The sequence below is a fragment of the Aythya marila genome (genome assembly GCF_965140915.1).
Source record: "Aythya marila genome assembly, chromosome: 10".
NCBI classification, from domain to species: domain Eukaryota; kingdom Metazoa; phylum Chordata; class Aves; order Anseriformes; family Anatidae; genus Aythya; species Aythya marila.
Window position 1 is genome coordinate 13,196,776 of NC_139051.1, and position 27,573 is coordinate 13,224,348.

Here is a 27,573-nt window from a genome sequence, read left to right on the forward strand (position 1 = left end):
GTTCTCCTTTCAGTTGTGTCACAAGAATAGCTCACATGCTTTTCTCCAATAATCACATGCTTTGCTCAGTTTTTTTTTCCTATAAAGCATTTTAATTACATGATAAAGTCCTACCTGATCTGCTTCCCTTCTCGAACATCATACAAAGAAAAAAAGACATCTGTGTCTTCTCCAATTGTATTATAGGTGAAGCTCTTTAGACTGAGGAAGAAGTGATGAGGCACTGGCATACGACAAGCTTCTCCATGACGCTGACGAATTGTATCCACCTGATTAAAAACAATGAAAGTGATTTTACTTTGTCACAAGTAAAGGAAATATGACTGACTTAATTTCAACTGAAACTTTGCTTTTCTTTCTCCATCAAGTAAAAGCTTAACTTCAAATACATCCCATCTTGGACCAGGAGTGGTTTAGGTTGGGTATCAGGAGAAATTTATTTACTGACAGGGTTGTAGGGCATTGGAATCTGCTGCCCAGGAAAAAGGTTGAGTCATCATCCCTGGAGGTCTTCAAGAAGCATATAGATGTAGAACTTAGTAGTATGGTTTAATGGTGGAATTTAGTACTAGGTTAAAGGTTGGAGTAGGTGATCTTAGAGTTCTTTTCCAACCTGAATGAGTCAATGATTGTATGATAAATGACAAGGTTTTTCTTCCTCTTTTTTCCCCCCTACTTTTAATTTGAACAGCTGAGAAGTCATGAAATCAAGTAAGTAAAAAATATTGTTTATAAAATTGAAGTGATTTTTTTTTCAAGTAAGCCAAATCAACCCTGCTTCTCAAATATTGTCTTGATTTTGGTACAAAAAATAAGCTCTAGTAAGACAGTGTTATAGTAATTCTTGATTATTTCCTTTTGCAGTAGATGAACTTCTACTCAATTATTTAAGAATAACTTTTATGTTATTTCTTTTTAACAGCTGTAATTCATTTATGGTTATCATTTAGAACAAGGTCTTAGAGGCTAATAGCCCTGCAGGTATAACAAAAAAAATCTCATTGTTAGTTGATATTGGTTGATAACATGAGCAACCAATAAAGTTGAATAGCAGAAAGCTTTTTATTTTTGGCTCAGAATATCAAGATGTATTTACAACAGTGAGAACTGGGGTGGAGAAAAAGGAGTATTAACTAGAAATAATTATTTTTTAATTCTGGTACCACTTTATCCATTGTATGCTGATTTTAATAAAGAGGTTGCATGAATAACCTAAGTTCACTAGGCTAGTCTCCTCTGAATGTGCTAGATATGTAGATGCTAACAAAGAGAATCTTAATATTTTCATACTTTCCACCCAAATCTGTACTAGCTTTCACAATACCGCTTAAAATGAATTTTGTTCTGGATTTTGAATTAAATCCAAGTAAATCCTCATCCTTTAAAGACTGGTACCTGTGGAAGCACAGTTCTCTAGTAAAGATTAGACCCAGATTCCAAGACCAAGAAAGGATTAAATTACTACAGAAAGGATACATGAAATAAAAGCCTCCTAAGCTATGTGTTAGCAGGTAGAAAGAAGACTCACGTGGACAGACAGAGGCTTGCGATCTCAATTGAGAACTTTTTCTATTCAGAACACTCAGAACTGAGGAAAAGAGGCTTACATGGAAGTTGAAGAAGGAGCTTAAGTTAATTATTCTGAGGATCTTTTGATGAACTTGGGTAGTGACTTAACCAATAATCACCATCCTACCTTTATACACAGATACATTATCAAAGACTTAAAGAGAACAAAAATTCTTATGTAGGTGGTGTTTACCTGTGACGTGCTCTGCTGGACACTGTGTCTACTTGACAAATGCTGTGGAGATACAGAAGAGTAAAATTTAAGCCTTTTTGAGAGTTAAGAAATATTTATATCTGTGTAGCATTAAACTGTATTTTAAAAATATGATTGTTCAAGCTTATTATCAACTCTTCACTGTCTTTTTTCCCTCCAAAATGTATCATTACTCACAAGACCACTAGGTTTCTTAGTGGCTTTCAATTAAGCCATTTGTTAGACTAATAGATTTTACAGGTGATATTTACCTTAGTTTTGAATAGAAATGGCTGCACAAACTAGACAGAATTTCCAACATTCTAAAAATATATATATATTTTTTGAGAAGTCCATCACCATATACTCCATAGTTTATGTATTCTCCTTTAAATAAGGGGATACGTAAGTCCTCAACCATCAGTATGCTGGTGCATGAAAAGCTGCATTTGTTTAAAAACAAAAACAACTGACATCTAGACACTCAGAGGATGATCCTGTATTTAAAGCCCTTCATACTTGTCCTGGTTTCAGCTAGGATAGAGTTAGTTTTCCACCTAGTAGCTGGTAGGGTGCTATGTTTTGAATTAGGATGAGAAGAGTGTTGATAACACACTGATATATTAATTGTTGCAGAGCAGCGATTACACTAAGCCAAGGACTTTTCAGCTTCTTGCTCTGTCCTGCAAGCGGGCAGGCTGGGGGTGTAGCAAGAGCTGGGAGGGGACAGACCCAAGACAGCTGACCCAAACTGGCCAAAGGGGGTATTCCATCCCATCTGGGGTCATGCTAAACAATATATAGGGGTAGACGTTTAGATGTAGAGCTTAGGGATATGGTTTAGTGGGGACTGCTAGTGTTAGGTCAGAGGTTGGACTTGATGATCTTGAGGTCTCTTCCAACCTAGAAATTCTGTGATTCTGTGATTCTGTGGCTAGCTGGGGTGGGGGGGGCCAGCTGCTTGGGGGTAGGCTGGGCATTGGTCAGCGGGTGGTGAGCAATTACACTGTGCATCACTTGTTTCATACACATTATTAGTAGTAGTACTATTATCATTATTATTATTATCTGTCTTAATAAACTGTCTCTATCTCAACCCACAGACTTCATTTTCCTGTTTTTCTCTCCCATCCCAGATAGGGAGGGGGGAGGGTGAGTGAATGTCTGTGTGGTGCTTAGTTGCCGGCTGAGCTAAACCACAATACTAAAAGGAAATGTTATAATCAGAAAATGGACTGCAAGTCTTACTGAACCCATTTAATCTCCAAATGGAGATTTAAACACTAATCCAAATTGAAAAGGTTTCTGAGCTCTTTAAAAAGCGCATCATTAGTGATTCTGCCATGCCTGTCCATGCATATTCATCTTAACATTAGCATTTTTAACTGAAATATTAACACTACCACACATTAATACATATTCTTTTCATTCTCTACTATCTCTATTACATGCCCAACATCTAATTCTGAAAAAAGATACACGCTTTCTAGTAGGAGCTGCATGATATGTTGATAACCTTATAGCTTTAAGAGATGAAAATAAAAGATATTCCACAACATGTATTCATCAACACTTTTTCCAAACTGTTCCCCACAGAAGAAAAATACAATTTGCTATCGCAAAAGTTAATCTCCATAACGAGATTAAATCAAGACGATGGAAAGTTAAATGGCCTCTTTTGACTTCTGTTTACATGCACAGTTGTAAAAATGCCCTCTTTCACACTGCCAACAGAAGAAATGATCTCCAGCTCCATGGCCTGTTTCTCTACTGCAGCATCTTCAGAATGTTAAAGCCCTCTTAGATTAGCTGGCTGGGTTGCCTATTTAATCTTTGTCACCTGTAACCATTCAGAATCAGTTGGCATAGAAAAGATCAGTTACTTAAACTGCTCAAGTTATCCTGGTTTCTGTACGATTACTATACAGCTGCTTAGTTTCACATACCATTTCTCAAAGTGTCTGCATTGGAAGCCAGTTCTGGGCACTTGAAATAGAAGGTGACTGAAAACAGCCAACACGGATTTGCCAAAGTTAAATCATGCTTGATCAACCTGTAAAATGACTAGATCTCTGAATGGTAAAAGACTAGTAGACGATGTCTACCTTGACCTTAGCAAGGCCTTCAATACAGTCTTCTGCAGCATCCTTCTACCCAAGTTGTGAAGTCACATCTGGTTGGGCTAAGTGTAGCAGTAAAAACAAAAACCAACACATCTAGATTGTCAGGAGTCTATCTTAAGACCTACCTGATCTAATAAATTCACAGATGATACTAGGCTGAGGGCAGTAATCAATGCATTCAAGAAGATCACCTTTGTTCAGAGGGACCTAGGCAATCCAGAGGAATTAGCTAATAGGAAGCTTATGAAATTCAGCAAGGATAAATGCAAAGTCTTGCACCTGAACAAGCTAATAGTTCTGTGGTATAGGCTGGGAATTGACCAGCAGGGTTCTGTTTAACAGGAAGCTTAATGTAAGTTGGAAGAGCACTCTGGCAGCAAGCAAGATTCATTCTCCCTCCCCCTGCCTCCCCATTGAACCAAATTATTGACAACCATTCTTTTTATTTTTTTCCAGTGGGGTTTTACTAATTAGCTTTGTGCTTACTTTACAGAAATTTCATCTAGAACTAATGATCTTAGGAGAATTTCAATTAGAACCAAATATTTTTCTATATGAAAATCTAATGGCAGCATCAGCTGCTCTTTCTCTACCCACTAGATTTCTGTTCTGGAAATACATTGGAACATCTTAACATTGCTTATTCTGAACAAGTTCACATTCACTACTACTTACGTCCTTGTTGGAAATAGTTGGGATTTTTTGTTTTTGTTCCACTTACCTACCAATACCGGTTTTCTATTGTTGGGCTTCCTCCTTCCTTCCCTAATGATTCTTGAAAAGTAAATCCCATCACAACCATGTCAGCCTCAAACTGCTTTCTAACTTCACATTCTCAATCAACTTCTGAAGAGCTGGCTTAGAATCAGATATATACAAACCTGTCCTTTAACCACCAGCTTCATTGAATAAACAAAGAAATCACTGAGAGATTTTAGGAACTTCCTCCACAGTCCGTGTTCAGTTAGCTTCCTTTTCTAGTAAAGACCTGGGCAATTGAAGCCTCTATTTTCAAATTTTGTAACTACTCACTTTTACCAAACTCATTTTCAGAGTAAAGCATAACCAAATATGAGGTGATAGCAGCATATTAATTTTGCACTTGTCTTTTTAATTAGAAACTCTGGTCATTTTTTTTTTTTTTTTAAGATAGTTGACAGAAATGGTTAAACCTATCAGTAACACAGCCAGTAGTTGTGCTTTTCATACAACTGCTAAATTCTCCCTGAACACGCATACACAAATCAATACATCTATAGAAAAACAAAACATACTGAATGGCCAGGTTTGAACATTTCTGATTCTTCAAAATACCTCCTGCCATTTGTCTTGCAACTCCTTTTACCAAAGAGTACTGTCCAAGGGTTACTGACATTCTGCTAGACTTGTGTTGCTTAATGAATGACAGCTTCAATCTAGTGACAAATCCAGCACTGAGCTCTGGGGGCAGAATTCTGACAATATATCTCACCGTTTCAAAAGTAATGTAAATTAAAAAATTAAAGTAAAAAAAAAGGTATTTGATTGTATTAGGTAAAATCACAAATATCATCATAAGGAATGAGTGATTTGGTTTCTTTCAAGAATAATGACAATTTCTGACTGCTCATCCTGAAGTCACTAAGATTTGCCTTCATAATGATTCATTTGGAGAAGCTGGATATACAAGGCCTCAGAGCACAACAGTTCTGACAAAGAGATGAAGAGAACGACCCTCACACAGTAGTCACAAATACATATAGCAAAGTAAAATGGGAGTTAAAAAAGAAGCACAAAATTTTTAAATTGAAAATTTTACCAGTGGAAGTAATGCTGAGCCTAATAACTCTGTATAAAATGCTTCAATTTCTTCTCACAGATGGGAAAGCCTAGGGTTACTTCATCCATTTTTCTGCTAATATGAGACCTATTTTCTATGGTACATTTAACATTCTACAATTCTGCAAATATGGAAAAGTAATTGGGCTCTCATGACTATTCCCACAAGATTATTTTGCAATGTAAAACCTCATTGCTGATTTGATAATCCATTAAGTATTTTGCTGGAAGTACAGAGAAATTCTCTCTATGGGTTAAAAAAAAAAATCTTCAATCGCTACAAAATTTAAGTTAGGCAAATGCTAAGTTCTCAGATGTTTTGGTTCCTGAAATTGCCTTCTATGTACTAGATGTGATTAGACAGCACTGTCTTCCTGAATCTACAAACTAAAGCGATTGTGAAGTGTGAACCAACTAATGGTCATACTCTAAATACTAGCACAGATCTGAGCAGAAAACTGCCGTGGACATTTTCTTCAGGACTAAGATGGGGATGTAATCAGACAACTCTGACAATTAAATGTTTTCTGTACTACAAGTATTCAGAATAAAATCAAAAACAACATAACACCTTCAGAAAGAAGCACAGAGTAAGAAAGTAATCCCATTAGCAACTTAACTTGCATTCTTTGAGTCATTACCAATTTAATTTTGTACTGATAGTTGTTTCTGTACTCTATGTGAAGGAAAATTCTCCTGTAATAGCACCAAACCCTCCTCAGTCTATGGCAAATCAGGAACAAACTTATAAATCAGTACTGCAGAGTGCTGTACTTTGTTGTTGTTTTCTTCTTTTCCCTTACGTAGCACAATTTTTATTTCTTTTCATGAAAACCACTGTAATATGATATAAATAATCCAAAACATTTCTACTAAAATGAAAGAGATATGGTTTCTAAAGGACATTGCCATACAACAGAGATGGCCTTAATGTTCAAGAATTAGTTTTGCTTTACGTAACTTATTCAGTCTCCTTCCATCTTCTGTGAGCTCAAAAAATCTTTGAAACGGGGCCAAGATGTTTATTATTTATGCACATCCTGTAAGCAGATTTTTCTTTTTATCTGCAGACTCTCCTGGAAGAATCAGACAGTGGCTCTCATGGACTTTCTAGACTCACGCAACTTCTGATGAACTGCAGGCTCAGGAAGTTTTAATCAATGAAAGTAGGTTGACTAACACTAGATCTTACAGTAAGGAACACTTTTATCTCTACCAGCAAGTTAATAATTGCTGTTTGAATTAACAATCATGTAACCCAACAGCAGCCTGTTAAAACTTCTTCGTTGTATGTCAATAAAACTTGCATGGTCATCTGCCTGGTTCATGGCACTTTCAAATGAACAGACGTCCGCAAGCTATTATGACAGTGATACTATGAAGCGTCCTATTTCCTACCGGACAGAATTCAACAGTATAAATGGAAAAGGCAGGTATTAAATGGCAAATGGCAGATTAGCTTGTATAATGTCTACAAAATACATGTGGGAAGCAGAGGTCTAGAAAATCTGACCTTTGAAGGAAAATATAAATGGAGTTGTCTTGCCTAAGGAAGAGAAGACCAAATGGGACAACAGTATTCAAGCACATAAACTGTGGTGCAAACAGGCAGGGAATAATCTCTCACCGTGGACACAACAGGAAGATGTGAAGCTTATACTTCAACAACAACAACAGAAGTATACATTTTATTTTCACCATTAATAAAATTACCAAATTGCAAAGACTGCCTGAGTAGGCTGTGGATTCTCAGTCACAAGAGATTTTTAGAAACAGACAAAATTGTCACAACTGACAGAGACTGTTGATCCTGACATTACGTGGAAGAATGGACTGGATGACCTTTTAAGATTTTCCAGACTTATTTTTCTTAAATTATATGAATAGTGAAAAAATATTATTGCTGCTTCATTTAATGCTAATACATCGATTTTAGCAACAAAGTTTAAAATTATTTCCATTATCTGTGCCTGACAGATTTGTCTTTTTATGACTTCTTTTGCTACTTCTGAAAAAGCATATTTAAGGAAAAAAAAAAGTAGAAAGAAACAACATTCAAAGTTAGTTTCTCTATTTTTCATACTAGGTTATTTTGTAAATTGCATTTAAATTGTATATAGTGTGCCACTTCCAAAACAAAGTTGGTTCATTCATACTAAAATGAACTCAGGGTACTTGAGACACTGACTATTCTCATGGTAAGGGTGTAGATGAAAAACATGTTAAAAAAGCCTATGGAAAGCTTACCACGCTATTGCAATCAAGACATAATATGTAAGATGAAATATTTTTTTCCTCTTCTTTCCCTCCCAAAGTGAAAACTCACAGGAATGTCTCATGGATTTCTTACCATTTTATAAAGGTCTGAAACACTGATCTGATCTGAATCCACAACCTCAAAGTCCTTCCGAGGAACTAAATCTAGGCCCAAATGTCTGCAAAAGAGAAGGAAGGAGAAATGGTAAGTATAATGCATTAACATCCACAATCACCCGCTACATATACTTACTCAAGTACAAGGAGACAAATATTGAATTGTATTTAAATCTTTTTGCAATTGTTAATGAATAAACAGAAGCTTTCTAAATAAAAGTAAATGTAAATAAACAGAAAGACACTGGATTTGTTCCTTGTTCACTGACTTCAGAGAAGCTGTAGCAAGTAGTGTTTTGGCCAGTATGTTCAGGCAGTATCCAGAACATGTTAATTGGAGATGTAGTAGGCAAGTGAAGTTAGTACTCTGATTTCTGCTGCAGTAATTAGGTAGGTTTCTTCACTACGTAATGAAAAAAAGTTCAATCAGTGACCCTATTCAAAGGTGCAAATACATCCTTTGCTTTCGGAAGCTGCTTTGAATGAAATTCCTGGTGCTCATGCAACTAAACCCCCAACTTTATCCACGTAGAAACATGATACATAAACATTCTTATAAATTCTTGAGCAATAGCTAGAAAAATACCAAAAGGAATTTTAATTGGTATTTATAGTGCACACAATATTTGCACACTTCTGATTAGTCCAAACTAAAATAGGATTTTGGCTTAGATCAAATACATAAACTAACAAAAAGGTCTTCTATTGCAAAAAGGAGGGCTGGTTAGGAAATTCTTTTTTGCTCTATAGTTGCTCAGGCTCTGAGGCATAAAGCACTCAGACAGTTAAAATAAAAAGCTATTCTAATTACACACATTAGGAGTAAAATTAAAGACACACAAATGAACCACTTCCCCCCTTTCATTCTTACATAACTTTGATATTTCATTTACACATATTTTATATGAAATTTCTTAACCTAGAAAAAAAAAAATCAGAAGAGGTACCCTTATGGACACTACCCTTTCACATTTGTTATGAAATAGACAACTAAAACAAAATCCAATTTAATTTTATATTTAAAGAAACATTCTGCACTGCATTGTTCCTGATGGCAAATGAAAACTTTTATTTGAAAAACCCTCAGGTACCACAGAATAGTTGTACGGTACAATAAACAGAAGCCTCCAGGCAATGCAGCGTCTCTTTCTGAGCAATTAACTTAAAACAGCAGCAAGTAAGAGCCAGTAGTTTGTACGAAGCCTAGATGCCTTTGTTGACCACTGCGTTTTTAATCATTTCCCTTAAGTTCCCAAGTCCCTATTTTTATTTTTTAAGAACTCTACTTAATCAGGCTTTCCATCTTTAATTATGTCCCCAAACCATCATCTCTCAAAAAACACAGTTCAGCCCACGTCCACTTACTGGCAAACAGGCAGTGCTATAATTGCCATTAAAATATTGTGCAGACAAATGGGAATTTCTGTATTTTTAGTTCTTTGACAAAAACAATTATATTTTCAGTGGAAAAAAGAACATTTTTCCTCCTTCAATTAAATTTTCATGCCAAATAAAAATTTCTAAACTCTAGTGCTAAGTTGTGAAAATGATAAATTTATACCTTTCACACACTTTGTCTTGATTAAGCCCAGACCAGCAGCAGAAAACTGTATCTGTAAAGCTGAAAATTACTTTCTGTTTACCAAGTGAAAAAGATTAAATTGAGAACACATTAAGTAATCCCCAGCTGCAGCTGCCATTGGAGTCTACGTATAGGAAGACCAAAAATGTAACAAATGGTTGCAGGTCAAAATAGTAGTAAGGAGAAGATCCACTTCAAAATGTTTCAAATTAAAGCTAATGCTCGTCGTATTTATTTGCAGGAATTTTCATGAGTCTGAATATCTAAACCACTTTTAAAAGAGTATACCACTCACATGTGTGTACACACATGCACACATTTAAAGTATATTCATGAAGCAATTTCTCAACATATGGATGACGACAAACTCCTAATAAAGTGATCAAACACACAGAACACTGCATTTCAGTTCTTATGCAGTTACAAAGCACTGTCAGAAATGTACAGGATAAAATTGCCACATCTAATCATAGCCTAATATTGTTCTGGTCTCATAATTTCAACCCTCTAGAGAACTAAGGTCAAACTGCTTGGACTCATTACCCAATACATGACAAAGGTATTATCTTCTACTTAATAATGTTCAACACAACTGCACCAGTATCCCTGTGAAACTTATCTGATGCCCTATTTTTAGTTAAATCCTTTAACACCATGGATTTCCAGACAGAAGATTCTCGTTCTTTAATACTATGTTAATCCTGTGCAGTACCTCCTCCCAGCAGATAAAGGTATTTTTTCTTTTACTACTAATATTGCCCAAGTTGGAGTTCAGGTTTATGCATTTTATTTGTATCAATTTTTATTTTTTTATTTTTAATTTTTTGTCCACAGAGGACTGACAATGTTTGCAATGACAACGACAGTTAGTGGCCCACTTTCACCCTCTATTATCAAGTACCTGGGAATACAAGAGCACCAGCTGCCAAGAATTTTTTTCTGCAAAACACAGCATGCATAAAAATTAGATAATGTGCTATTTTGTCTATTTGACAGTTCCTCTCTCCACAACATTTCTTTTACAAGCAAATTCTTCTTCTTTTTTTTTTTTTTTTTTTTTTTTTTTATTCTGTCTTAACACTCTACTGACTTTCACAAATATTTCCCAAGTACACCTACAAAAAATTCCCAAGCCTGTCAACTATCTCTTGGTACCATATGTCTAGGACAATTCCTGCTGACATGCAGATATTCCTTCTCTTCCATGTAGCAATCTTTAAAACTTAAGATTTAATTTTACTTTCTCTGGGAGAAAATAAATAAATAAATATACCACCTGAATAAATCTCCTGGTACTTCTTCTCAAGTAATGTCAAGACAAACTAATAGAGAAAAGTGCTACCTGATGTAAGACTGAATGAACTAAACGTAAGACTGAAAGGGATGAACACACAACTCCACTTCAGGTTGACTGGGTTTCTACAAAAAATCAACTTAGTTTTAATGGCAGCTTCAAAGAACCATCTTAATTTATAATGCTTTCATATATTATCAATATGAATACTAGACCATTTTGAATTCATAAAACCACAAGTCCTAGCAAATTTTCCTTCAAGACCCTTGCAGAAATTACTGTCATTTTGCTGAAATACATTTTTAGGAGGCACATCCAGTCTTGAAGAAAAGATTGGGAGAATTTATCACATTCTGGGAGCATTCAGGATTTACTCCCCCTTGCTCCAAAAGACTTACATTTTACCCTGACTCTGGCTTTAATTTTGCAGCCACAAATTTTCATTGTATTCCTTCTCTGACTATGGCAAAGCCTCATTTAATATCATTCACATTTCTCTTATGCAAAAAAAAAAAAAAATAATAAAGGGGGTGAATGGTAACTAACGATTCCAGCAGCTATTCATATAAACTACATGCAGACTTTGATGGAAATACAATACAAGAATATATACAACACATATATACATATGTAATATGTAAATGTACATATAAATGTACATATACATATGTATATGTAAATAAATACAAGAATATATACAATAAATACAATAGAAGAATACAACTGATGGAAATACAACAGAAACATTAACAGAAAATGAAATATACGAAAAACATGTTTGTAAAAATTAAACTGTACTAATACAACTTGACGCTTTGACAGAATTATTTTGTACATAAACTGCAAGACTCTAAGTTTTGAAGAAAATAGTAAAGCATTGATGTAATGTTATGCAGGAGATTACTTTTAAAATGAAGTTGATGAGGAGTAGTAGAGAGTAAGCAATCTCAGTAAGGAACTGATTAACAGAAATGGCAGCAAATACTTCTGATCATGGAAGCATCAGGCTACAGAGTGAGGATATTAAGGTTTTCTTCCAAGGCTGACATCCAAGAGAGTTCCGGGACGAGACGGGGGGGGGGGTGGAGCATATTCAGAAGAAATGAGAGTTATTATTTCTGCAACTTTCTTAAAGGCATTTCTTTATGGCTGTTTACATTGTTCACTCCTACTTTGATCATCTTCAGTGTAACAACAACAATTTCTGTAAGATGTGACAACTACAGTAGTAAGGATTTCTTTAAATCTTACAGGGATTTCAAGATATTGTGACCTCATGTATACATTCAATACATATTTTCAGATACATTTTACAAATTTTAAGTTAATTGTTGCAACACTATTGGGAAGTAATTACTTCTTTTTATCAAGAAAACTATAACAAGGTGGCAAGTCAAACTCCAAAAACAAGTTTCTAAGGATGGAAACACTGAAACTCAGGACTTTTTGAGAGCTTTCAGACTATGGATTACTTCAATGGATCACACTATTCCCTCTAAAGTGCTTCAAATTTTAGTATTAAGTAGGTACTGACACTGTCTATGTCTATGACATTTTTGAGGTAAAAGACAAACCACAGAATTAAAAGTGTTTCATTATATTAATGATGTAAAAAAAAATATATTCTATTTCTATTTTTTTTTTCTGGTTTTCTTCTTAATTGTTCATTTGTAACTTTCCTCTGCCTATGGATCTTTCAGAGACAGATTTATGGCAGCTTATTATATTTGGAAGATTTCTTTCAGTGCAATGACTTCAACAACATTTCATGTAAGAATAACCTTTGGCTAACAAGTAACACAAGCCTACCAACTCATCTTGCTTATGACTTATCTATCCAAAGGTTTTGGTGGCTCCTCCTTCCCTACTCTGTTTCTGAGCCTTAACATGGAGTATCCCAGATTTGTAGGGAAGCAAGTATTTTTGCTCAGTATAAATGGGAAAGTGACTACGGTCAGGCGCTTGGATGCCTTCTGTTAATCTCCTGACAGGTATTATATTAATCTGAAAGCATAAATCCTGAAGACAATTTTAAATGACCTCTGATTTTTAAGTTGAATTGCTTTGAAGAATCTTCATCTGCCTTTTTGGTAAATAAAGCATTCACACACTGCTGCAATTAATTTTGTGCACTGGAGGAGAAGCAGAGCATTCCCATTTCAAACAGAAACTCTGTGAGGCAAATTCCTTCCTTTTTGATGTATGTCTCTAGAATGACAAAAATTTTTGTTAGGAAATAAGATTAATTCTGATTTGGAACAAGTGCATTCAAACAGTGCTGGGGCACATAGCAGATATGCAAATCAGAGTATTGTCGGTCCTCTCTTGTGAAAGCTGGAGCACATCTGCAGGTAGCCTTTCCTATCAGAGATGTCATTTCACAAGTTCTAAAGAACTAAGCATTAGTAAAAGTTGAAAAAGTCAACTATTTGTTTAAAAAAAACAATAATGGAATATTTCAAAGTCAAGTTTTGATTTTACTTGTAACTTGACTTGAGAGGAACTGCAGATTTCAGCTTTATAACATGATCGTTGCAGACTTCCAGCTATATATTTTATATAAATAGTTTCCTGATATACACATTTTTCCTTGTTATTTATAGACTACTGGACATTTCTAATACCATTTCAGACTTCAATAGAGCAATGTCCTCACAAATTATATCAGAGTGATGATTTTTTTAAAAACCTATTTGTATTGTTCTGTATAAAATCTAGCATGACGTGGAGGCAAAAAATATTATGAGACTTTAACTGCACAAAAATATAAATTAAGAGGCTCAAAACTGAAAGTCTAAAAATACTAAGATGCTATTACGCTTAGAAAAAGTATTCTTTTGAATGTGAAATGCAGTAATGCACTGAAATGCAGTAATACCAGCCACTGCATGAATACACAAGTAACCTAACCGTGGATAACTAGCAGAGATAAAGCATTAAAAAAGATTCATCCAGTATCATAGTTTTGTAATGAAGAGAAAAAAAAAAAAGTCTAAGTAACAAAAAGATAAAATTGATACAGTAAGTAGAAATTAGCACTACATTATAAGAATGACTAGCAACAATACAAAAGGTTAGCAGCAATAATTTTAAATTATATCCCTACATTCTTAATACACCAAACTACAGAGCAAATGTTCTTAATATTTTAGGCTAAATATACAAAATAAAACAAAAAAGAAATTCCCTGGCGAGTTATGGAAACAGCCCAAAGGAGTTCTCCCACAAAAAACTACACACACAACAACAACAACAAACACCCACCCTGTAACTACTAATCCAGGGCATATATTTTTTCTTTGATTTCTGCCAACTCCTACAAGAACACACAGGATGACTACCAGAACCACTGCCAGGTTATTTAAAGGAAAAAAACACCAGTTCAAAAAAACAGAAAAGAAAACCTCCTAACTGGTGGAGACAAATGTGAATTTCATGTTTTTATTACTCTATCCCAAATAATGCAATGCATTAATGATCATGGTTGAGATAAAAATAGCTTTACCCTAAATGATACGTGCTACATAGTAGATATGCACATCTAAGTAACTTGGCTGGGGAATGTCTTCCATTAAATTATGCTACCCTAAGCAATTATATACCTACTCAAACTGCATGTATTTAAGTTTCTCAGTTAATATTAATGCATGTTAGTAATGGCATTTTTCATTCATTTGCGAATCTCAAATATGAAAGAAGAATTTTGTCACTGTTTGAGAAATTCGGCATTACTATGTGAACATGCATATGAAAACCATTGTTTTCAACAGATTAGGAAATGTGGTTGTGAATTTCACAATAAAATTCAGGGGAGATACAAGAAAGTGATGTTGCAGAAAGACTGCCGAAATGCCCATTTAAATATTGCATAGTGTACAGATATAGTTAAAAAGGTGTATGACTGAAAAGATATTTATACAATTCCTTTACTGATACCCTCTTCTGTTTCAGAATCTCTCTCTGATACTGTGTACCTTTTTCTTTAGGGAGAATAATACCTGTTCTTACACAGTAAGAAGCACTTTTTTCCCCTAAATAAGCATTCTGAGCAAATGAATTGAATCATGAACATATTTATATTTACTGATTTAACTGATGTTTTTCCACAGCTGTCATGCATTATATTTTTTATAGTTTTAATGTAATTTGTATTTCATGATTTTACATTTAGTGTATTGAAAAAAAAAAACTTTCTATAGTCACTAAGTTGAGCAGCCTATTCTCTTCATTGCTGTCCACTCTCCTCATCTTTTATTCTTAAAACTTTTTTGCTACTCACTGTTACTAATTTAAATACACTCCTTGAGAAAAAATGTTTTATATAACTTTGAGAAAAAAATGTTTTACGTAATGTTCAAGCACAGTTTCTTAGATCCCACTTACTCTGGTGGGAATGACAATGGAAGGTAACTATAAGACAAAGCTGCAGAACAATGACTTGATGACATCTGTTAGATGATGTCCTTCAGAGCTTTCTTTCCACAGGGGAGATGTGAAATGTAGGATGGGTGCTAGCTAAAGTTTCGTGACCATGTTTAAGTATATCTCTTGGAGGAAGACCTGAAGTAGATGACTATGGAATGAAGTCATAAAAGAGCTATGTTAGTGACAAATATTTGCCTTTCTTCCTCAGCTATGGAGTTACAGAACTGCCTCCTGTCACACCCTGTATTTTAATTAGCACTAATCCTACTCCTGGATGAAAAATAGTGGCTATATGCCTGAGGGGGATACTTTCTTTGAAAAGGTCATATGCATGTCAAGCAAAACTTACCTGTCTGATACACTTTATGTAAGAACAAAAACAATTCTGCTGAAGGGCTAGTTTTTGTTTAATGGTAGCTTATTACCATTTCACCTTCTATCTGAATTGCAGTTTTCATTGACTCTTTAAAAACATTCTCTACAAAATCACAGTGAAATTGACCAAGGAGTCCAAGCATTTGAGAAATGTCATCAATAGCCAAATACATAGATTATATCAAAAATCTGCATTTTCACAGCCTCAGTTCCAGTGTCATTATTGCCAGTGAGATTCTATAGTAATTGCACCAACCATTAAAATACTTCTTCAATGAAAATAGTGTTGTTTATTTTATTTTATTTATTTATTTATTTATTTTTACTATCTACAATCACATCTTCCCAGGCATAACAATCAGTTCACTGAAACAAATAAAGTAAATTGACCTGAACCTTTTAAAAGTGCAGCCTTAGAGAGAATCTACTAATAAGCATATTGGTCATTTGATAGTAGTAGTATAAGACCTATGCAGTAAACTCACTGTAAAAAGTTGTATATGGCTTCCAAATTAACAAATGTTCTACCTGCTTACAAATACTATTGAAAAGATTTTTTTTTCTAAATAAAAGCTATTTAAAGTAATTAGAACAAACAGTACCCAGCTGGTACCTGTACTTACTCATTGCCCCAGTCCAGCCTCACTGTGAGGTGTCTCTTGACCTCTCGCACCTGATCCTGTGTCAAGTGACCTGACAGCAGCTGTCTACGTAGGTCAATGAGTTCATTCATCACATGGCGCAGTTTGTAGAAAAGATCTACCTTATGTTTCTGTAAAGGCATATTTTTGGGAGGGGAAGAGAAAGAATGAGAAAGGAAAAAAAGAAAAGAAAGAAAATGAAAGAAAGATTAAATTTGGAAAGAGAAAAATGGGAAGGGGGGGGGTGAAACAAGGGGGAAAGAAGAATGGGGGAGAAGAAACCAGGAAGACAGGGAGGAGACAAGACAGGGAGAGAAAGATTTATCAGTTTGGAAAGAGAAAGAGCAAGAAGGGGAGTGAGGGCAGAGAGCAAGGAAGAGAGGAAAGAGAAAGAGAGAGATTAATAAGTTACCAATTTTTCATTTAATTACCCTAGAGGAACATTAATCCAGTTTGTACAAGCTTTAAAATATTTATATCAAAAAGCAGAATTAACTGATGCTATTTAAAATGAATAGCTTTTTATTGCTAAATTTTGGGCTCAATCTACTAAGAAGTCCATTTTCTGATAGACCCTAATGTCACAGCTACATCAATTCATTATGTGCAGCAGGGATAACTTATTCCAACTATACAATAAATTCAAAGTTTTAGCCTTAAAGTAACAGAGAGGGAAAATAGACTGCATTAAGTCAGAAGCTAATGAGTGTTCTGAACAGTTAACAATGTTTTATCACTTTGGAAAAGTACTTTTAATATTTTAAATAGTCCACTTAACTGTATATTACACGGGTATCTATGATAGGTGGTGGTGGTGAAATGAATATTAATTACCTGCACTCTGAAAGGGACTAGAACAATAATAAAATCTACCTGCAAAACTACTTTCAAGGAGAAAAGTTAATATAAAAAATGAAAACAAAAACCATACCCACTACCAGCAAAAATATCCTAAGCAACTAACCCTGCAATCATTTCCAACAGAAGCAGAATTCTTCCAACATGGGGAAATAAAACAGAATTGGCAATGTTTGTTCTCCCCTGCGGGAAATAACTACATGGGAAGAACCCCCCAGAAGGCAACTCTGAAGCTAACGAAGACCACTTATAAGCACCCATAAGATAAGGAAGGGTATCCAAGCTACTCCCTTGTCTTCTAGAATTCTTTTTGTGTGTGCATGTCAAGGCTTTTGTCTACATGGCCATACTGCATAAAATGGCCCCTGTGTAACAAATGAAGATCCCAAAGAAACAAAGAAAAGGAATAAAAAGATGATCACTACTGTGGTTGAATGCCATTTTTTGTATGTGTGTTTTTGAAACAACAAAGCTCCATTCCTACCCGTATGCAAAGCTTGAAGCCTAAGAAAGCTTAAAACGTGAGGAAAATATGGACCATAAGGATTGAAACTGACACTTCGCAGGCTAGCACTGTCTCAATTGCATTTCTGATTGTAAATGAGTGTTTCATAAAAGCTCTCTAAATGAAGATAAATTCAATTTATCACTACTAGATCTGACAGAAGAACATCCACAAAGAAAAATGTGTTTTTCTATTACAATATATTATTAGAAAAAATGTTTTTTCATATATTTTACCAAAGACAAGTAACCAGAAAAATAATTTCCATCTACCTGAGTTTGTTTTCCTGCAAGAATACTAGACTTGTATGAGTTACAAAAACAAATTTCAATGCATTCAATTTTGATCAGCAGTTTATTAGTTTGTTTGAATCTGATTAAACATCTGCTTTGCTGAAGCAGGTTGAGCACAGACAGGATCATCTGGTGTTCTTAATCAATTTTGAGATTAAAAGATGCACAATCTTTCAACTATACATCAACATTGGTTCTGGTCCATCTGAAAAACAAAAGTGAAATACAGACACCAGACCCAACAGAAAGGCAACTACTTCCAGAGTTGAAAATACAAAAATATTCTAACAAGATAGTCACACAAAGCTGGTAAATATAAATTTACTAGGATTGTGTTTAAGTTTTCTCACTAAATGCGGTGCAAAGTAAATCAAACCCAAGCTGAAGACAGTAGGTATAGGACATAAAACCAGACATTTCCTATTTACGTGAACAAAAAGGTTGCAACTTTTTCTGACAGAAGACGAAAACAATGTAGTTCAGGCCTATCAAACCAGCAAATTAGCTATATACCATCAATAAAACACTTGGCAATGAAGTAATCATGAGAATCAGTTCCAAATTCATCACATTCAGACTTCCTAAATAAACATACTGAGATGAAAAAGCTGCACCCTTACTCTTCTAATGATGGTTAAAAAAGCCAGAGAAGCTGTAGCTGGCAAACGCATATAAGGTGAATCACAGATGCAAGACCCACCGAAGTGAAAGGAAGTACTTTCCTGAGACAAAGGAGAGCTACAACAGTGTTGAATGTGGCTTACTTAATTCCAGACTTGCAGATAGTGAAGAGCTTGATGCAGTCAAAAAACAAACAAACAAGAAAAAGCAGTTTATCATGCCCTCCTTCATATCACAAGAGCCTAGTGATTAATAAGCTCCATTTGGAGCCAGACGCAGCTGGGTCTGGCTGGTTCTGGAGCAGCCCACCTCTATTCAGAGACCCACAGCCCTGCTGCCAGTGCCTGGGCACGCAGCACAGCTCCTTTATTTATTTATTTTAAAAACAGGTGGCAACATAAAATAAGCCCCTACTGACACACACACTACAGGTATCTTCTCTCTGCTTCATAAGGATTCCAAAATCAGAAGCTAGCAGATAAAACTGCTTCATTCTTCAGTACAACCACCTCATTGTTTCATGCCTGCAGTGGCTTTGAAATGCTAACTCTGCCTTTGTCACTTCTCTCTAAATAAATACCACATACCATGGAAATATAAAAAATACTGGTGGTATATTCATGGAATCACAGAATGGGTTGGAAGGGAACCCAAAGCCCAACCATTCCCCTCCCCATCCAGCCTGGCCTTGGGCACTACCAGGGATGGGGCAGCCACAGCTCCTTTAGGCAGCCTGGGCCAGGGCCTCACCGCCCTCAGAGTGAAGAATTTCTTCCTGATGTCTAATCTAAATCCACCTTCTTTTGGTTTGAAGCGAAGCCATTACCCTTGTCCTATCACCACACCCCTGCCAAGTAGTCCCTCCCCAGCCTCTCTGCGGCACCCTTCAGGCACTGGAATGCCACTGTGAAGTCTCCCTGGGGCCTTCTCTTGTCCAGGCTGAACAGCCCCAACTCTCCCACAGCCTCTCTTTGTGGCCAGATGACCTATTTATAGTAATTTTGTTATCATGACTTCATTTAACACTACCATAAAGAAGTCAGAATTTTAAGAGCCATCCCTTAAGACATCTCCTCTAAAATTGCCTTGGGCTCTTACAGAGGAGAAGGTCACAAAAATTGTTTTTGTTCTAAGAGCAAGAATAGACGTTTCCCAGGCTCCTTCTTATGGATTTCAGTATCTTCGACATTAAAGCCCGGAAGCATCATAAGCACATGAAAGCAAACAGTAAGCCTCAAAATAACACAAAATGCATGCCTTTCCAGTTTTGTCTGGATTTTTTAATTAAGCAAATTACTTCATATTAAGGCTCTTGTGCTACAGATTTGTGCTGCATTTTACAGCTTAATCTTACACAAAGTCTTTAATGTTATTACCATGCAAACCTTAAAATACTGCAAACTTTTCAAGAAACAGTTTAATAGAACTATCACAATATTTGCAAATATCATACAGCATCTCTATGACTTTTTGTCCAAAACAAGTAATTTGTTTCAAATCATTCACATTAGTATCGAACAATTACAAGGATGTGTTTTACTTCAGATACTGTTCTTCTAGAGAACTACAGAAGGATAAGAACTGTCAGAATTTGACAGAGGCTTTTGACTTGGTGTCTAAAACCTCTCTTTTTTTTAAAGCTTGTATTTCTAGTATAAAGCAGACAAAGTTGTTGCTGATTAGAGGATATTTGGCCTTGATACACATTTATTCAAGCTGCACCATGAAACTTGGCCAGTCGTATGTTTCTGTGAGGAGCATGAAACTATTTAATGACTATATATTTGAGATTTGGGGAGTGGGGCTTTTTTTTTTTTTTTTTGGCATTTTATGTGAACAGAGGAAGACTGTCTCCTATTTCAAGACACTGCAGCATAAGAAAACAAATATACAAAAGACAAGGAGGAATAAAATAGATCATCAAAATACAGCGTACTTTATTTATACAAACACCAATTATCTCAGCTACCTCTCTGCTTAGTAATTATTAGTTGTCTCATTCAGAGAGATGACAGATGAGGTGCCTCTTGCTGAATAAAGTTCAGACTTCACAAGTGAACACAAGCAGGATATCTCAGGTATGGAGTAAAACTTATATGCATAATCCTGTATTATCAATATATCAAGCCTGGCACCCACAGAAAAGCAAAGGAATTTGAGAACATAGTTTATGTGAATGTATTAAAAAGGAGAGCTGTGAAGATGGTGCAGGCCAATACCAACATGCAGTAGAAAAAAAAAAAAAAAGACAAGTACAAACTTAGCTAGACCAGCTGTGTCCCTAAAATATTCTAGTTTTATTTCTGAGGAGTAGATTGAAAGATTCCCCAAATTCTAAACATAAAAATATTTAGACAAGAATAGCCCTAGCCAAAATCATTTTAAATTTTTTAAACACCACATCCTAAAACTTTGGCAAACATGATGAGGAAGCTGTTTAAAACATGTTGAGAACACAGATATTTTAGACAAGTCAATTATTTTAAAAATGTGCAGTTCTGTGAGGACTACAACATCTATCTTCCACAGATCAGTTGCTTGTGGCTGGCAGGTTTTGGTGTCTTAACAAAAATTGTAGGAACTTTATTTCTGCTATAAATTTAGCCGAAGTCAGGCAACAAAGCCTAGTGTTATGAAGGAAAAATCCTGACAGACAACATGAACAAAAACTTCCCTGTGGGAATCTAGGTTAGATTTCCATTATAATACAGGACATGAATGATACTGTCTGGATTTCTGTTACTGAAAGGAAAAAACCCTGGATGGGAATGTCTCCACATGATTCTACAATACAACTAAACTTGACGTAGTTTTATAGAAAAAAATATTCATACTTCTGGAGAGGAAGGTGAACAAAAGTGACAGAAGGCATAGTTCCAAACTGAATGCACAAAATCTAATAAGGAATGGCAAGAAACAAGTATTACAGAACAGTAATCAACATGGAACGATAAACAGATGAGGTGAGGATCTAAAGACAGAGCAGAAACATTTTTGTGTTTCTTCCTCTATCCCCACCACAGACACATAGAACTCTCCAAGACCAGAATCTAACTACTAGACTAGACAGACTTTTGTCACGTTTCCATACAACCCCTCTTAACAGTTTTATGTAAAAGGAAATCTAGGGTAGAAGATAAAGACAGAGCTATTAATGAATACAGGAGAGAGATACAAAGTCTTCTCTAATTTTAGGCTCTTTACAAGCATAACAAAACCACCTGGAAATTTTTGAAAATTATTGACTCAAGCCCATATTTAAGTATGACTCGTGATGAATTAAATGGCCATACATATACATATGTGCCTATACATCGAGTCCTGTTTTATTGTAGAACTAAAACATAATTTAAAAACCATTATAAAATACAGAAAATTAACAGAGAAGTTAATATTGAGCAAAAATTAGCTAACCTATAACTTCTCCCCATTAAAACTACCAAGTACTTTTCTAAAGGGTTGCGTGGAGCCATCCTGGAGTTTTCACAAGAGTCTGTGGTTGAGCTGATGCTTCATAAATGGCATATGACTAAACATACAACAAACAGCATTAATTTCTCAAACAAGAAACAGATTGAGAAAGGAGGGCACCTCAGGATAGAAGAATGAAAATAAACCAGAACAGAAGTTCTCTATTAGTTAATAAGGATGCATTAACATGAATCACATTTATTCTCTCCTATGAATATTCATAGCCCCTAGCTTCAAACAGAAATTTTCCCTAAGATAAATCTGGTTTAAATTGATTCTCAATTCTATTCACTATTAGAGGGAATTTCAATTTACAATGTGTATTAAAGCTGAGTAAATTAGAGTGACAGAAAAGGACCGTTTCACATTGTTATTAGTAAATTCTTCACAGACTCTTTTGCCAATGAAAGTATCTAGAGTTGCTTAAAATACTGACACGCTACCAATAGAAAATTTAAACAGTAAATAAGAATGACAGAGCACCAATAAAGAAAAACAAAATTAGGGGAAAATAACAGAATAAAGCCTTTACAGGGTAAGCAGACAAGCTTTTTCTCATGTTAAATGACAGTATGTGAATCATCATATACCATGCTTAACTAGTACAGTAATTTTTTTTTTTTTTCTTCTGGATATATTCTGCTTCTTTCTTGCAAAAATCCTTGAGCTAAGAGCTGTTAGATCCATTGCACTTGCATCACTAACTCTGAAAACGTTCCTTGCCACTCTTGGCAACAATGCAAGCAAAAATGACAGGATCACTGACTTTCTCTGAGTTACTAATATATTCTCAAAAGAATGAAGCCCATGATACGAAGCCTTAAGTTATACAGAAACTGATTTTATATGGGCATCAGCAAACTTACAGTCCGTATGCAAACTATTCACAAATCATTATTCGAACCATTTCTCTGAAAATCTGAAATGTACTAGAAATTTAGTTTTTGAAGAACTTGTGCGTTTCCTCCTCTACTCCATCTCTAGATGGAGTCTAGAGCTCTCCAGAGAATACTATGAAGAAAGTTGTATTCATGAGTGGTTGTAGCTCTTCTTCAAGAACTTAAGTTTTAGTATTGTGGTTTTTGTTTTTTTATTATTATTATTTTTTCATATCATGTCACAGATCTTAAATGTCTAAGCTAAAGTTTCAATTCAGAACATGTTTTTATGAATAGCAATGCAGTAGGGTACAAGGAAAATTATATATTTCAATTTCCTTTATACGTAACTTTTCCATTTTCATATTCAGTTATGCTGCATGTGTAAGGTAACACCAAACAGAAATTGTTACATTTGCACTTAAGACATGTATCTTAAAATTGGTCTGTCTTTCCCTTACTTACACCTTTATACACCTGAGTTATCTAATACAGCAACTTGAGACAAGTAACAGATGACAACGTCTAACAGCCACAAAGTTTTAAACAAGTCTGGCAAGGCTTTATTGTCTGACTTCATGCTAGTAGTATTTATATTCTCGTGTTACTTTCAGGCTCTACCACCACCACTGAGACACAAAGTTGGCCTGAATACGACAGGTAATCTAGGTGGAAATTATTGTTGTTAAATTCTTTGATTAATGGAAAAAAATAGGATGCGAACAAGGGAGATTTTGCTGAAATTTGATTGAAGTTCCTAATTCTTTAGGATTAGCAGCAACATTAACCTCTCTTTAGAGTGTCATAATAGACTTTTTGCAAAGCTTGAGGAAATGGAATTGAAGGGGATAATTATTGAGACCAACTTAGAGATTTAATTCTTCATACAGCATTTCTAATGCTGTAAAACCAGTGACATTAATACCATTTCCTTCCTTTTCAATCCCTATCATGTTTATAGAACACAGTTCCAAGTTCTCTGCATATTAAATTATTTAATTTTTCATTTTCAAATGTAAGAACATAAAATTTATTTTTCTTTCTGAGGAGAAAAATATGCATGCAAGGTTTTTGCTATTTAATCAGGGATGGTATCTTGGCTTTCAGTTTCCTGGTGTCTCCACATTTCCCTCCCCCCATTCTCCGAACACCTTCACCACATCACATAGCTGGTGAAAAGACATAACACAAAGACAATGCAGTACACTTAGCTTTACCATATTTGTTTAGAAGCATTACTAAATAAAAGAAATACAACCCTCTAAATGCCATCACAATGAGGAAAGAGCTCAAGAAAGAGCTCACTGCTATGCAAAAGAAGCTTCCTTTTTCCCAAAATGCATTCCCAGATCTCTGTCTGAGTAAGATCAATGCAAAATGGAAATATGAGCAGAGCTCAAGAGAAAGGTCTGTAAACTGACTACAGAAAAATAAGTCTCTGGCGTACATACAGCTGACTTTTACAGCAGACAGTTCTGCCATTCCTCTGGGAGACATATAAAGACCTTCCATGGTGAGTATTCACAGGTTACATTTTCAAGACTTCCTCTGAATTTAAGAGCATGACAGTTTTCCTTTATTACATGAAAAATAAATTATCCTGATTTCAAGACCATAGAGGCTGGGGGTGTGAGAACAACTAGAAGCATCATGAGACTCATGACAGCATCTCCAAATTGGACAATACTGAAAATGCTTGTGGCAAGCAGGTTGCCAGTCGTGCTCAAAACCCTTCCTTCCCAAGAGGAAGAACCAAAGTGATGCTTTTGACAATTACTGAAGGTTGAAACCTTCCCATCCCCAACTAGCCCTTCCTTGCCTGTTAGTATGAGGCCCCTGCAATGAAGGACACCTCATACTTACATTGAGAACTGGTATCAAGTGTTCCCTGTTCACATCATCACCTTCCATTTTCTGTGTAGGCTTGAAGATTTGTGTCCACTGTTCACACAAAAAATCACAGTCATAATGGTATTTTATACCATAAAATACATAATCAAAACATAATTGCTGAATAATGTGGTTTTCCACAGGGAGGACTGATTATTCTGATCCACAGCAAGTGCATTTTCCTCCCGTCCTCTACTGACCAGGAAGTTCTGCACAGCAGAGCTTGGAGCATTGGCATATCTGGCTGAAAAAGGACAGCCTGCTGCTGCTGCCATCTCTGTTACAGTCAATCAAAATGCCTCCTGCTGGAACTACTGTCTTTCACTGCCAAAAGAAGCCATTTATCCTCTGATATATTAGAAACTGGAAAGCTGTATGACCTCCATTTGAAAAATATTTAAATCTGAAGGATTTGAGGGAGGCCCTGCACTCAGTGCTAGCAGGTAGTATTTACCTGCCAGAGAAGTAGTAAGTGAAAACATTTTACTCTTAAAGAAGCTAAACCATATTGAATAGATGTGGAAGCCTCTGCATTTTGTATTTTACATAGGCTTTTTACTCTCTCTCTATATATATTTTTAATAAAGAATAGGCAATTTAAAGAAGAAATTGTGCCAAATGCTTTGCACAAGTCCAGGTAGGTGATGTCAGTTGCTCTTCTCCTATCCACCAGTGCTGTAACCCCATCGTAGAAGGCCACCAGATTTGTCAGGCATGATCTGCAATTAGTGAAGCCATGTTAGCTGTCACCAGTCACCTCCTTGTTTCCAATGGGTCTTAGCAGAGTTTCTAGGAGGATCTGCTCCATGGTCTTGCCAGGCACACAGGTGAGACTGGCTGGCCTGTAGTTCCCCAGGTCTTCCTTTTTTCCCTTTTTAAAACAGGGATTATGTTTCCCCTCTTCCAGTCACAGGGAACTTCACCAGACTGCCACAGCTTCTTAAATGTGATGAAGACAGGCTTAGCAACTACATCTGCCGGCTCCCTCAGGACTTGCAGATATATCTCATCAGGTCTCATAGACTTGTGCACCTTCAGGTTCCTTAGCCAGTTGATTATTAACAAATAATTAACACATTCACACTAATCAACAACAGCCATATTGTCTAAGTTACAACTTATATGATAAATAACTATCAAGAAATCCAAATCAGTTACCTTATATAACAAATGCTGTCAGATAAATATTTTCCACTTAACAGTACTTTACACTGGTGTGCCAAATTCCAAAGTTGAAAAATCCCCAAAACACTTCTATTGCATTTAACTTAAGCATCTGCTCTTTCAACGCTATTTACGTATTTAAGAGGAAACTTCACATCCAGTGGTGTTCAAGCATATAAGCTGACACATTAATACTTTTTCCAGCTTCCCTCACACAGCGAGGCATAGCACCCAAAAATAATATTCTTATTCACACGTGGAGTAGTCTGGAAGCAGTACAACTACTTTGGACCTAACAAACACAGCAGTAAGAGAAAAAAATTCCAAATAAACTACTGGGCCTGTAGAACTGATGCTATATATGTAAACTGAAATGTTGCTAATGAATCTTTGTCTCTTGTTAAGGTGCTTATGCAACTCATGACATGCAAGTTCATTATGTTAGAGAAGATTGGGCCAATTTTTTATTTATTTATTTATTTATTAGGTAAATACGTTTTGTTAGGGATACCTCAAATGTTAAGAAAAAACAGCAAAACACATGCTATTATTCCAATAAAATACAGAAGTATTTGCAGAACAATTTGATCAGTGGTCTTTGTAATTAATGATCCCGGGCACGATGCCACCATTTGTCCTACAACATTCCTATGAATCCCTAAAGAAAATGACTGAATGTATCCCAACAGATTTCCAACTACATACTTCTCACACAAGTTTAAAAAAAAAAAAACAACTGCAGACATTTCAATATTGTTCAACTACAAAAACATTTCAGCTATGTTTTCCATAGACAGGTTCCAATTAGCTTCATTCCTCCAAAACAGACAATTTCAACTCAGAAGAGCAATCCCAGGTAAAAAAAAGACACATTAGTTTCTTGTGCCTTCTTCTCTCATAGCATGTCACACCTGTTTTTGATTTTAGTCACAAAAATCTGTTTCAGAGTCAGCAAACAACATGGAAATTCCCTTTTTATCGTACGTATATTTATTCTGCAATCAACTACTTAGAAATAAACTTAACATTAATTCCCATATTTCCACATAAGCATTAAGTGCAGCTACATTCACATTTCACATGTAGCACTTATTCTTGTGCAGTTAAAAGCAGTGAAGACAATACAAAGCATCTTTTATAGGCTGAATAGACTAAACCTGCCAGATTTGCCTCATAAATTAAAAAAATCAAGATGAACTAAATATTATAAAATTTACATTTCTGTCATTGTAGGACAACTGAATCAATGCTACTGATAAAATCACAACTGATGTAAAGTTGTGATTTCACAAGTACCATGTAAATTATAAACAAAACCTGTTTCCATATACCTGCTTTTACTTGTTCTTTACAATATTCAAGCTTTGGGTAAATAAAAGATTAAAATAGTAAAAAGACAAGAGGCACAGAGAAAGGTGAGATAAAACAGGTAAAGTTCCCAAAGGTAAAGAATTAATTCAAACCTCTTCAATTTACACATGTTTATACCAGGTATGTGAC

General features: G+C 35.4%; 1 protein-coding gene across 6 annotated transcripts in view; it reads right to left on the bottom strand.

The window, feature by feature from the left end:
* DOCK3 (dedicator of cytokinesis 3) overlaps positions 1–27,573 on the bottom strand; it is a 212,301-nt gene that overhangs the window by 131,165 nt on the left and 53,563 nt on the right. For all 6 annotated transcript variants that reach the window (XM_082768307.1, XM_082768310.1, XM_082768309.1 and 3 more), the window contains exons 6-9: positions 16,376–16,524; positions 8,054–8,138; positions 1,763–1,804; positions 115–269 (exon numbers count right to left, since the gene is read on the bottom strand). In XM_082768307.1, coding sequence (XP_082624433.1) covers positions 115–269; positions 1,763–1,804; positions 8,054–8,138; positions 16,376–16,524 — 431 coding nt within the window. The remainder of the gene's footprint in view (positions 1–114; positions 270–1,762; positions 1,805–8,053; positions 8,139–16,375; positions 16,525–27,573) is intronic.